General features: G+C 54.2%; 1 protein-coding gene across 2 annotated transcripts in view; it reads left to right on the plus strand.

Annotated features, from left to right (window-relative positions):
- Positions 1–13,619, plus strand: part of TMEM63B (transmembrane protein 63B) — a 90,027-nt gene that overhangs the window by 60,692 nt on the left and 15,716 nt on the right. For both annotated transcript variants that reach the window (XM_074949062.1, XM_074949063.1), the window contains 9 exons: positions 6,557–6,647; positions 7,389–7,426; positions 8,699–8,841; positions 9,314–9,365; positions 9,782–9,890; positions 10,469–10,539; positions 11,649–11,729; positions 12,708–12,831; positions 13,328–13,461. In XM_074949062.1, coding sequence (XP_074805163.1) covers positions 6,557–6,647; positions 7,389–7,426; positions 8,699–8,841; positions 9,314–9,365; positions 9,782–9,890; positions 10,469–10,539; positions 11,649–11,729; positions 12,708–12,831; positions 13,328–13,461 — 843 coding nt within the window. The remainder of the gene's footprint in view (positions 1–6,556; positions 6,648–7,388; positions 7,427–8,698; positions 8,842–9,313; positions 9,366–9,781; positions 9,891–10,468; positions 10,540–11,648; positions 11,730–12,707; positions 12,832–13,327; positions 13,462–13,619) is intronic.

Here is a 13,619-nt window from a genome sequence, read left to right on the forward strand (position 1 = left end):
TAATGCAGACATGAGCTTCCTATTACAGAACCATTGCCAGCACCATCTGGTACCTTGGCTTGGCATTGCCCCTTGTAGACCCCAGCAGCAAGTGTGTGGGCCGGTCAGATAGACTGAATAGCCCCTCGTACAGCTGCACGTTCTTCTTGTTTCCCCACTGGGGATGTCCCTTTGCATTTTGACTTCTTCTTTAAAATGCTCCATCTCCCACAGAGCCACAGTCTAGAACATAAGAATGGCCACACTGGGTCAGACCAAAGGTCCATCTAGCCCCATATCCTGTCTTCCAGCAGTGGCTGGTAGCAGATGCTTCAGAGGGAATGAACAGAATAGGCAATCATCAAGTGATCCATCCCGTCATCCAACCCCAGCACCTGGCAGTCAGAGGCTTAGGTCTGATTGTTGAGTCTTTCTTGTGCTGCTTTAACTGGCTAGACAGTCTATCCTGGCTGGGGGGTGATTGGCTCTCACCCTCACGCAGGACCAGGGTGGGAGGCAGTACACAGTGGCACAGCAAACTGGCGCCTGTCTTCTTAGTTCTGCTCAGCGCCAGGGGTGAGTAGGGCAGCAACAGAAACTGACCACATCTCGGGAGTGCTCTGTGCTTGTCAAGTTCCCACTGCTGCTCTGCTTGCTGCTGGAGCCAGCTGGTAGGGGCTGTGGGCATGGCACATGGGTAACGGAGGACCGTCCTGCTGTATTCCCCCACTCTGGCACTCTTGGTCCTTGGTGCAGAGCCACCGTCTGCAGCCTTTGGCTTGAGAAAGCGTCTGGCCCTCGTTCTCTGTGTCTGGCTCACTTGGGATGATCCAGGAAGCGCCAGTGCCCAGTTGCTCATCCTCCTGCATGTGTGCCCTGGCTGGCTGGTGGGACTCCGGCTAATGCTGTGCTGCCGGTGTGGGGACTACAGGAGGAGGGCTGCTGCCTGCAGCTAAGTGCACCTATGTAGGGAGAGGGCATCTTGTGCTTGTGCCAAATCCTGCAGCTTTTCTTGTGTTTGAATCTTGCACTTGGTGAGGCTGTGGGGTGAGCTGTTCCCAGATTAACTTATCTGCCTTTTTGCTAACAATGTGGGTGCTGGGCCCCACCTAGAAAGAGGCCCCATCTCTCCTGGCCAAGGTGCTGGCTGGGGGGAGGCGCAGACCCAGCTGTGGGTGCTGCCCGGGGAGATGCAGGCAGGTACCGGTTGCTCTTTGAGTCCACTCAGTGTGAGCGAGGCAGCAGAGATGGGGCAGACCTTTCACACCACCCGCTACCAGGGCCTAGAGCAAACCCGTCCAGAGAGACTCCACGGCTTCTCCCACCCCTTCCAGTTCTTCCTCCCTCTTTCTCAGCCAGCAGCAGGCACAGGCCTCATGGGAGATCTCTGGGGGGGGGGGGGTCTCCCCAACCTGCTGTTTGAACCTTGATGTGAGGCTCACCTCCAATTCATGGAGCTGAGGGAGGAAACCCTGGCCAGACCCCTCCTCCTCCATGGCTGGCAGCAGCACCACAGTGAGCCTGGTAGGTTCCCACTGTAACGTTGCTCCTTGCTAGCAAATATCTGGCGGCTTCATGCGGTGTGTGTTTGTGTCAGTCTGTCCCTGCACACACCAGTCTGGTCATCTGGCCACCGGAGAGCGCCCCCCACCTCCCCGTGGCGCAATCAGTGAGTCAGCCAGCGGATGTCAGCTGAAGCGAAGGAGAAGGCCAGCTGCATGCCATAAGGAGGAGACCAGCCCGCATCTCTCAGGTAGGAGTGGGGAGCTCACAGCCCTGCAGAGCTCCCCACCCACGCAGCTGCCTGCATCACGGCGACATCACACCGCTGCAAACCTTCCCGTCATCTGCCTGGCAACACGTTGCCCGCTGGCTCCCCCTGGTGGGTGCTGTATGTGTTTGTTTCCCTGTGCGCAGGATTATTAACTTCTCCAGTGAGTCATAGTTGCGCAGAAATCGAATCCCGGAGGATGCAGATGGAGGGAAGGCCTGCCCGGTCCCATCTTGACCGGCTCTTGGGGACCAGGCAGGATCAGGCCCTACAGCAAGTTTTGCTAGAGCTTTGCCCAGCCTGGCGTTAAACGTCCTAGTTGCTGGGGCTGCCAACGCTCCGTGGGAGCCCAGCGTATCTCTCTGTCAGGAAGTGTGTCCTGAGTGTCATTCGAATAATCCTTTTGTTAATGTTGTGGTGTTACTCCTAGTTATGCCCCCCTCCCTAAACAGACCCTCTCCTCCTCCTCCCACTCAGTTCACACACTCATTGCCAAGCCAAGCTCGTCAGATATAGCCCTCCTTACTCTTTTCTCCAAATTGGTCCCTCGCTGCCCTTTTCTGCACATCCTCAGTTTGTTGTCTTTCTGGTACCGAGGAGTCGGAACAGAACAGTCACCCAGCTACAGAGCCAGAGAAAGGAGCTAGCCCCTCCCTGCTCCAGGCCATAAGGCATGTGGAATTGAGGGGCCCAGAGCTCAGTGCAGGATCCCAGTTTGAGTCTCCCAGGGCAGTGCAGAGAGTGGCTCTCTCCTGTGGAGAGGTGTGTCTGCGTATGCAGCCTCAGACCTGCAAGCATCTGTCTCATCAGCTCTTCGCTCTCATTTCTTTCCACACCCCTTGAAGCCTTTCTAATCACCCTTCGCTCATGGCATTTAATTCCTATGTAGGTGTCAGCTGGGATGGAGGGAGAGCCAAGTTCTTCAGGAGCTGCTCTGCTCTTCTCCAGTCTCCTCTCAGGACACTTGGCAGGCAGCATGTATCATCCTAATTCCTTTAACTGGGTCACAGGTGTCTCTGGCCATAGGCCTTACCATGGAATCAGTAATGATGACCGTTTGCTTCTTGGTCACTTGCTGGGCCCCTGACCTCCTTTGGTCTCTTCTCCATCTGATCCTCTGCCTGGTAGTGCCTGTTATGAGGATCCAGTTTGAATGGCTCCACATTTCCCTCTGTTCCTATTGCTGTCAGGTTTTCCCACTTCCTTCAATTCATCCCTCCTTTCCCCTTCCAGGATTTTAGCCTGCTGGGACTCTCCCACTGTTTCTTCTCGGTGACTTCAGCTGTTCCTTTGCCCCACGGCTCCAACCTTGTCCAGAACAGCAACGAGCTTGTGGCCCATCTGTGGACAGCCGTCTTGGTCTTCGCTCATAACGAAAGGCCTTCTGCATGTCCCACATCAGCCAGCTTTGAACGCTTAGGCAGCAAGCTGCTCCAGAATCTGCCATAGCCAACTGCTGTGTGATTCAGGGCCCGTGCCGCAGAGCTGAGGCCCAGCTGCCACAGCGTACGCTGTATCCCAGCTGTTGTGTGCTCCTTGAAGCAGGTCTCTGCCTACTGGAGACTTTCGGGGCTTAGCCATCTCCAGGTCTCCCCTCTTCACTGCTAGAACTCTCTGAGTGTCCTGCCATTTATAACTCCCACCTCAGGTAATCACACGCTCCCCCTTTGCTTCCTCAGCAACTTAACTCCCACTTTCTCAAGCTCCAAGTGCATGTTCAGGTCCCCCACTATGTTCTCTGGCCTTGTTTCCTTCTCAGCTGTGATGCTACTAATGCAAAGCATTCCAGGATCCTGACCTCCATCATCACCATCTCCTCTGGGCAGAAATTACCTCCTCCCCTACTATTGCTCCATGAACAATTTGCTTTAACCCAGATAAATGATGTGGAAAAGGGGTGAACAGAGAGGTGCCAATGTTTGCCGACTGTACAAAATTACTCAAAATAGTTTAGTCCAAAGCTGACTGCAAAGTGATCTCACTAAACTCGGGGGGGCAAATAGCAGATGAAATTCAGTGTTGCTAAATGCAAAGTGATGCACATTGGAAAACCTAATCCCAACTATACATATAAAATGATGGGGTCTAAATTAGCTGCTACCACTCAAGAAAGAGATCTTGGAGTCATTGCGGATAGTTTTCTGAAAACATACACTCAATGTGCAGCTGAGTCAAAAAAAGTTAAGTGTTAGGAACCATTAGGAAAGGGATAGATAATAAGATAGAAAATATAATAATAATGTCACTATATAAGTCCATGGTACACCCACATCTTGAATACTGCATGCAGATCTGTATCTCAAAAAAGATACATTAGAATTTGAAATGGTACTGAGAAGGGCAAAAAAACAATTAGGGGTATACAACAGCTTCCACATGAGGAGAGATTAAAAAGACTGGCATGCTTCAGCTTGGACATGACTATGGGGGGATATGATAGAGGTCTATAAAATGATGACTGGTATGGGAAAAGTAAAAGTGTTGTTTACCCCTTCACATAACACGAGAACAAAGAATCACCCAATGAAATTAATAGACAGCAGGTTTAAAACAAACAAAAGGAAGTATTTCTTCACACAGCACACAGTCAACCCATGGAACTCCTTGCCAGGGGATGTTGTGAAGGCCAAACCAATAACTGGTTCAAAAAAGAATTAGATAAGTTCATGGAGTGTAGGTACATCAATGGCTATTAGCCAAAGATGGTTAGGGACACAACCCCGCTCCCTGGGTGTCCCTAAATCTCCAACTGCCAGAAGCATCTGGCAAGGGCCATTGTCAGAGATAGGATACTGGACTAGATGGACCATTGGTCTGACCTAGTATTGCCGCTCTTATGTTCTTATTAACCCAGCCCCCTACACACACAGTCTTCCCTCTGTTTTCCTAGCCCTTTGAGAAGGGATTTCCAGCCAGACTCTGCAGTACGGACCCAGTTGAGGCTATTGAGCAAGCTCTGCTGGGCCTGGCTTTGAGGAGCAGGGAAGGAACCTCAGCCAGACCTCTCCTTTCGCCTCCCCCTGTGTTTCCCAGCTCTAGGGTTTCCGATTTGAATGGGGGGCAAGCTGCTATTCCCACTGTGCACAAGCCCCCCTGCTCTTGAACCAGTTTGCAGAGTATGAGAGGGAGTCATGGTGGAGGTGTGCAGCCAGGATAAGAGAACAAGGGAAGAAACACTCCGGGTAAGGAGTTGGGGAAATCATGGAGGAACAATTATGGAGCGACGCATGCAGTCTTCCATTCCCAGCTTCTTGTAGAGGTTTAGGGTAGCCCCGAGAGTGCCCAGTTAGGGACCTCAGTGCCTTTTTCTGAACCTTTTCCAGTTCCAGAGCTTTTTGAGATGGGGTGACCAGAACTGAACACAGTATTCAAGGTGTGGGCATACCATGGATTGATATAGTGGCACTATGATATTTTCTGTCTTATTATCTGTCCTTTTCCTAATAGTTCCTAAAATACTGTTAGCCTTCTTGACTGCTGCTGTGCACTGAGCAGTGGTTTTCAGAGAACTGTCTACGGTGACTCCCACAATCTCTTTCTGAGGGAGTAACAGGTAACTTAGAACCCATCACTATATATGCAAAGTTGGGATTTTTTTTTTTCTACTGAGTGTTACTTTGCACTTATCAACATTGAATTTCATCTGCCATTTGGAACGATCCTGGAAATGAAATAGTTTATTATAATTTGCATTAATATATTTGCTACACGGTGTGTGTTTTTTACAAAAAAAAAAAAAGAAAGAAAAAAGTATATATGTTAATTCACTCTCCCACCGACACGCTTAGTCATCCAGAAGGACATAGGAAATGAACCATCCCAATGGTCCATCTTTTCCAGGATCCTATCTCTGACATCGTTCACTAACACCAAATGCCTCCGAAGAAGGACCAAGGACCCCTCGAGTCTAGGGGATAATTTTAGAATAACCTCCCAGTATGGGAAGCCCTGGCAATTGATGATCAGCTGAAGTGTGTCTAGCCCTCAGACATTTCTATCCTAGCTAGTAACTGTGATTTATATTTATTCCTATAAATGTCTCTTTCTTACTGTCTTTTAACCTTGCTTGGCTCTTGGCCTCAATAATATCCTGTGGCGTGCCACAGGGTACTGTTCACATTGTGTGGGGGTATCTCTTCCTTTCATCAGTTTTAAAGTTTGCCTCTTAATTTCATGGGGCACCTCCTTGCTGTTGGGTTATAAAAGGGAAAACGGGAGCTCCCAACTGACCTACGTGCAACCATTGGTTATTGTGTGTCCCTTTATTGGGTCCCCTCTTATTCATCGCCTCTCTAAACTAAACAGTCCTAACCTCTCCTCCTGTGGCAGCCTCTGCAGGCCCCTCTTCACTGGTGGGTATGGCTGTAATCTACTGTGTCCTCACTCTCTCCTGTGCACGTGCACAGACTCTTCATGTTCTCTGATAATGTGTCTGGGCTGCTGCGGGTGTCTCCAGCCAGGCCTGGGAGTAAGGAGTTAGCAGGGAGAGTGGAAGGACAGGGAAGCTGCTCACACCTACTCCCCTTCTGTCAGTCCCTGTGAAGGCCAGCAGAGCTGGGTGTCTGTGAGGCTGGCCCTGTGCACTGCAGCACACCCCCGGTACTCCAGTGTGAACAGTGCTGTCTGAGGAGGGGCTTTCCACTAACTGCTGACCTCTCTCTGCGGCTCTTCTCTCTCCATCTCGCCTGGGGCAAACTGACCTCTGACTAACCTCTGACCTCCTGGGTGCTGCTTCCTGGCTGAGTTTCTCTCTTTTCATTCATTAACCCTTTGATTGTTTTTCCCCCACCCGCCCTGTAATTTCAGTGTGGCATCCGCTCTGCACTCTGACAGCCACGACCGCTATGAGCGCCTCACCTCCGTCTCCAGCTCCGTGGACTTCGACCAGAGGGACAACGTGAGTAGGAGCAAAATCTAATCCAGTGGAAAAACCCCTTCCGTAGTTTCGCATCAGAGGAGCAATGTTTCCCTACTGCCCCCTTTACCCGTCGGAAGCAGCTCTGGTGAAATGGGATGGGTCTGGGTAGGCCGACAAATAGGAGGGTGGTTCCCAGGAGACATGCTCTCTGTCTAGATGTGCGCCATGCCATGAGGAGCCCTGGCCTAGTTCCTGCTCCCTCTCCAGTCTATCTTGTGTTCCTCCTCTCCTGTTTGATTGCTGAGGTGTCCCCTGGGGATGTGACCCTGCACTGGGACAGCTGACTCCTGACTGAGTTCCTGTGCTAACTGGCGGCCCTTGGGGTCTGCACTGTCCCCATCGGTCACTGTAATGTAGCAAAATGGCTGGCTGCTTTGACCTCATGACTCAACTGGGAGGGTGACCAGCCAGTTGGTCGTGGTGTTGAGCCTGGCCCATGTCATATGCAGGCGAGTGACTGATGTGTCAGGAGAACCTGTGACCTATCACAGAAGGGCATATCTGGGATCCTACATGCCTGGGCATTTGTGGTCTGTGTGCCCTTTCAGCTTCACTTTCGTGGCAGGGGGAACCACTGGTCCTGGGAAAAACAGGGAAGAGGAGCCTTATATTGCCTGGGGAGAAGAGAGCAGTGGGGCTAGTCTACTTGGGGCCTACCAAGGGGGAGTATGGCTGAGAGAGCCCTCATTAACCTGGGGCTCCCATTGTCTCTTTGCACAGGGCTTCTGCTCCTGGCTGACCGCCATCTTCAGGATAAAGTAAGTGGCCCTTGAATCCAAGTGTTGGTTCTAGAGCTTAGCCACTTCCAGGGCCCAGAGACCAGTGGGGGCAGTGGGGGACCTGGCGCTGTGGGGCTCTAGGGTGGTTGGTTGGTTGTTGCTCGTTGTAGCACCTGGAAGCCCCACGCGGGCTCAAACCCCCCTTGCGGTAGGTGCTGTACGAGCGTGCAGTAGGAGACGGCCCCTGCCCCACAGAGCTTATGGGCCAGCTAGAAAGGGCAGACGAAGGACGGACTGTTCTGTTTTACAGCTGAGGAACTGGGACACAAAGAGACTAAGGGAAGGTCTATGCAGGCATGGTTCCCACTGCGGCTAGACGGATGCACGAGCTCTGCTTGAGCTAGTGCCTAAAAACAGCAGTGTGCCTGCAACAGCACTGGCAGCGGCTTGGGCCCGCCACCCCAGTGCAAGCCCACCGGGCCCCTGGGAACGTACGTGTGCCGCTAGCCCGCTGCAGCCACACTGCTGGTTCATAACACGCTCGCTGGAGCCGAGCTAGCGCTCATCTGGGACCTGCGCTGAGGGTTACGCCGGCCAACGGCTGTCTCGATGGGCCTGAGTGACTTGCCCAGGTTGCCCAGTGAGCCTGTGGCACAGCAGGGGATTCAGCCCAGATCTCTCTGTGCCCAATTACAAACCCTTTCCCTCCGCCCACCGAGCTCCTGCTCGGAGGCGATACCCCCTTTCTTGCTTCGTTCTGGTCCCTGCTGTGCCCGTTGCTCTCAAAGGGGGTCCAGTGCCAGTGAAGGTCAGGAGAACCTACCAGGGCCTCAAGAAGAGGGTGCCCCAAAGCTCTTCTCTAGTGTTTTCCATCCTTAGCTCTTAAAGTCTGTGCGGTCGGCGCCATTACCCCCTCTGGCAGATGGGGAACCCACGGGGGTTACAGTGACGGTGGATTGCATGGGCACAGTTGCCTGACAGGCTGCCATGATCGAGCATCCCCATCCTGCAGGGGCTGGGAGCACTGGGGTGCAGTTGCAGCAGATGGATGTTGGCTAGTGGATTCGTATTTGGGCTAGCGCAAGGCCAGACTGCAAGGTGCTGAGGTCCCTAACTGGCCACTCCCTGGGCTAGGACTGAGGGCTCTGCAGCTCCTCTAAGCGATGGCGTCATTAGAACTCCTTTAGCCCTGGTGTTAGGGGCTATTGCTCTGGGTGCTTAAGGTGCTGAGCGCTGGGCACCGAAGGGCTCTTGGGATTTGGGCCCGTACCCTTATTAGGTGATGCCTCACCGCCTTTGTGTCCTTGCCAGGGACGATGAGATCCGGGATAAGTGCGGGGCCGATGCAGTCCATTATCTCTCCTTCCAGCGGCACATCATAGGGCTGCTGGTGGCCGTGGGCGTGCTCTCCGTTGGCATCGTGCTGCCTGTGAACTTCTCAGGGGACCTGCTAGGTGAGTGGCGGGGGGGCTATTGCTGGCCCTGTTGCGTTCCCACCTTTTGAAGGGAATTAGCCAGCCCTGCTCACAGCAGCCTAGCAAGAGTCCTTGCAGAGGGGGGGCCAGTCAGGACATGGGCTCTTGAGGTGAGGGAGCATCCCTTCCTGCCCTGGCGCTGCAGTGGCAGCTGGGAGCGCCCGCTGGCAGGGAAGCTGTTACTGCGGGGGGGGCTTCACTCTCAGTGGGGAGGGGAGTTCTGCTGAGCCCTCACCCCCTTGCAACTCAGCCAGGAAAACTGGAGCTCAGAAACTTAACCTTTGACCCTTCAGTGTTTCACGGGGATTGCAGGGTGATTCTATTTTCAGAGGCATTGCAGGGATGACTCCCAGAGCAACCCTGTCCTGCTCCATGACGTCCCAGCCCAGACAGCCCAAACCACAACCCTCTGGATTGAATTAAAGGTGTCTGTCTGTCGCTCTCTCCCCAGAGAACAACCCCTACAGCTTTGGGAGAACAACGATCGCCAACCTGAATTCTGGGTACGTTGAGGAGGGGGCGGAGCGGGGCCCTTGGAGAGTATCAGGTGGAGCCACAGGGGGTGCTGCCCCAGGAAGGCCTGGGAGGCTGCTTTGCTGCCTCCTCTGTCCCCTGCTGCTGCTGCTGTCCCAGCTCATTCGCTCTGCAGAGCCAGGTCCCAGCCGCGGTCTCCAGAACAAAAACCTGGGAGCAGCCTCTGGGATGCCACCGCTGAGCCCTGTGCTGGGTAGCAGCCTTTCAGCATGCATGCACCATGCCAGCCAGTTGGACTGTCCCCAGGTGCAGTGCCCTTGGCTGGTAGCCTGGCCCTGGAGGGAGTGGGGTAGCCTACATTGGCTGACTGGCCAGGCACCAGGTGGGGATGGGTTCACGGCACCGACCGGGTGGCCTCAGTTGAGTGGTGTCTCTCTGGTGACAGAAATAACCTGCTGTGGTTGCACACGTCCTTTGCCTTCCTGTACCTGTTGCTGACGGTGTACAGCATGCGTCGGCACACCTCCAAGATGCGCTACAAAGAGGATGACCTGGTAAGGCTGGCTCTTCCAGCCTCCCTTTCTCTGCTCTTCCAGCCTCCCGCTCTCTGCTGCCCCAGCCATGCCTCCCGTTCATGCTGGGGGTGACTCCCCGTGCAGGGTTCTTGCCCGCACCTCACCCCTGATGCAACTGTAACAGTCCCAGGGTCTCCAGGGCCCCCACTGGGTGAGTTGAGCTCCAGCAGTGAGCGTGCAATCTCCTGTCCCTTCCCACTAGGCACCGCCTCTGCTAGGTACGTTCTAGGTTCCCCCACTGAAAGCCACCTCGCCGCCTATGGTTAATGCCCCCGCCCCATCTCTGCTCAGACAGCTGTTGTATCGCCGTCTCGCCAGGACAGAACTGGGGCTGGAGCAAATGTTGGCTGCGTGGTGGGTTGCCCCCATGCCAGCTGGTTGGGGATGGGAGACAACCTGCTAAATGTGTAGCCCTGGGCACCACCGGGAAAATGTGAGCCACTCCCCTGACATTAACCTTAACCTGGCGTCACCCCTTGGCCACAGCCTGGTGTCCTGTGCTGCCCTAGTTTGGGTTCCCATACTGCCCTCACCCCCTGCCCCTTTGTCTCTTCCAGGTGAAGCGAACTCTCTTCATTAATGGGATCTCAAAATATGCTGAGTCGGAGAAGATCAAGAAGCATTTTGAGTGAGTCTGTGCATGCATGCTGGGTCCCAGCTTCAGCTACCTTTTTTCCTCTGCAGAAAATTTCAACTTTTTGGCAAAAAATTGAAAACTATAAAAATTTAATAAATTTTAAAACAAGTATTGTCACCGCACTGTTTCATCGGAGTTGTAGTTCAAGTGCCTCATGTCTACGGTCTATTCTGTGGGCTGGACTACATCTCCCATGATGCACCAAGTGCCACAGTGCATCATGAGTGATGTAGCCCGGCAGGGGAGCCTGGTTTGGGGAGTTTCAGAGTAACAGCCGTGTTAGTCTGTTTTCGCAAAAAGAAAAGGAGTACTTGTGGCACCTTAGAGACTAACCAATTTATTTGAGCATGAGCTTTCGTGAGCTACATACAGAGTATGCAGCCGATGAAGTGAGCTGTAGCTCACGAAAGCTTATGCTCAAATAAATTGGTTAGTCTCTAAGGTGCCACAAGTACTCCTTTTCTTTTTGGTTTGTAGAGGAGGATGTAGACATAAGGCACCAAAACTACAATTCCCATGAGGCACTATGGTGGCATTTCTGAATTGAGTGGTTTTGGTTTTCAGTTGTTTGGGGTTTTTTGTCAAAAAATCAATATAGAAAGCAGCCCTAGTCCCAGCCCTCAGGGGAGAGGGAATGCTGAACCCTTCAGCACCAGCCCTGTCCCTGTAGAAATCTCCCTGGGCACAACCAAACCAAGGGATGTCAGGGGAGACGGAGTGGGGGGCGGTGGCCGAGGTACACCCAGACCCTCTCCAACAGTAGAGGACTCTCCCCTCCACCACCTGTTTTTAGAAGCCCCACAATGAGACCCTGGTTCTTCTAGGGGGAAAGGACTGAAGAGGAGCCCAAGAACACTGCTTTCCAAGCAGGCACTCTCCTCCCCACCATGTTCCCCCATAAGAGCAGAGTGCATGGGCGATATCCTCCCCCTGCACCCATCACAGCTTTAGCAGAATTCCCTGATGATTGGGACTAGGCCTGAGGATGGAGTCTGGGTTCCCACCCACCCGCAGCAATCCCACTGGCTGCTGGAGGGTTTGTTTGAGCTGCTGCTTTCCACCTCATTGCTAATGAGCCGGGGGTTGTTTCCTATCCACAGGGAGGCATATTCCAACTGCACTGTGCTGGAGGCGCGCCCCTGCTACAACGTGGCCAGGCTGATGTTCCTTGATACAGAGAGGTAAAGTCTGGGGCAGGTATGGATGGAGGGCCCCCAACAAGCCTAGGCCAGGAGTGTTGCACAGAGCACAAGGGATGCAGCTGGGGTGAGAGGGTGAGACTCAGCAACAGGAGGGTTACAGAGAACATGTCACCAAAAAAATGCATGGGATGGTCTCGGGCTAGTCCTTATGTAGGCCCTGTCTGCACCACTAAACAGCAAAGGAATTGGGGACTATTTAGCTCAGGAGATAGGGTCTGCTTGAGGGGCCCAGGGCTGGGATAGCAGGGGGGCTGCAGGTCAGGGTTAGAGGGGCACTGGCAGAGCTGTGTGAGGGGAGCCCAGGGCTGGGATAGCAGGGGGTGCAGGTCATGGCAAGAGAGGTATGGGCAGAGCTGTGTGTGGGGAGCCTTGGACTTTGAGGAGACATTAAGCATTGGTGTTGGGTGCATGGCAGAGTGGGGTAGGGCAGAGTTGAATTATCTGGGCTGCTCTGGGGTTATCAATCTGCTTGTATGGCCCCCACCACAACCACAGTGTCTGAACTCCGCAGATCATAACGGATTTGACTCTCAGCCCCCCTGTGAGGCCGGGAAGGATCAGAACTGAGGCACAGGGGCAGTGACGTGCTGCAGTCACGCAGTGAGCCTGGGATTGTCCCACGCCCCGGCACGGAGCCTTAAGTGTCTGTGGCGCCACCTTTGAGCTGTGCTTCCACCCGGCATGGGGGGAGAGTTAGTTACACACTCCTAGGGGCCCTGGTTACTCACCCTGGGGTAATGAAATCCCAGTAGCTTCTGCTTCAGCTGAGTGGGAACCTTCTTAAAAAAAAAAACACATATATGAGAGTCACATACGCAGATCGAGCCCCCGTGCTCTCTACCACCACCTTCCCTGCATTCTCACCCGCTCTCCCTGCTTGCTGCCCCTGTGGTGGTCGCAGCCAGGGGAAGGGCCTGTCTGAGCCTCTTCTTCCCCTCCCGCCGCCTCCTCTTGCAGGAAGAAAGCAGAACGTGGGAAAATCTATTTCACCAACCTGAAGACCAAGGAGAACGCCTCGTCGATGATCAACCCCAAGCCCTGTGGCCACCTGTGCTGCTGCGTCATCAAGGGCTGTGAGGAGGTGCGGGGGCAGGGGGCGGAAGGGCACTAGGCAGTAGCATGGGTGGTGTGGGGGGTGCTGGGAGACCGCCCCCATGCTGCTCCCAGCTCCTGCCAGCCCCCACGTAGAGGAGGGCTCAGCCCAAATCCTGGCACACCAGTGTGTTGCTGTCCCTTTGTCTGCCCTTAGCATCTCTGGGGCCCTCCAAGGAGAGAGAGCTCGTTTTTCTCCATTGTTGTTACTGTCCCTGCTGCCCCCCGCTAAACAGCCCCCTGCCCCAGCTCCCACCCATTTGCCTCGTTAACTCTGATTCTTTCAATCCTAACACCAAGTGGCATTGATGCACCAAGCGGCTGGTCCGGATTAGCCCCGCTGTGCCCCCCACCGCTGGCTGTAACGCACGGGGAGGAGCAGTGTCACTGTGCCCTCTGGGGGCGTGCCCAGCCTGGGGCCCGAGGGAGCAGCAGCATGGTGGGGTTGCGTGGCTCTCGGCTTTGACCCGCGTCCGTGTGTCCAGGTGGAGGCCATCGAGTATTACACCAAGCTGGAGGAGAAGCTCAAGGATGACTACAAGCGGGAGAAGGAGAAGGTGAACGAGAAGCCTCTGGGGATGGCCTTCGTCACTTTCCACAACGAGACCATTACGGCCATGTGAGTGCAAGGGGCCCGCCATGGGACTAGGGAGGGGACGGGAGGGAGAGTCACTGTCATTTCCAGGCAGGCGTGTGAGCAGCTAGAAAACAACGCCCAGGTGCCCCTCCCGATAGCTGGGGGCTCAGCCTCCCTGATCTCCCCTTCTGGGGATGCCT

This window comes from Natator depressus, chromosome 3 (genome assembly GCF_965152275.1).
Source record: "Natator depressus isolate rNatDep1 chromosome 3, rNatDep2.hap1, whole genome shotgun sequence".
In the NCBI taxonomy this organism is placed as follows: domain Eukaryota; kingdom Metazoa; phylum Chordata; order Testudines; family Cheloniidae; genus Natator; species Natator depressus.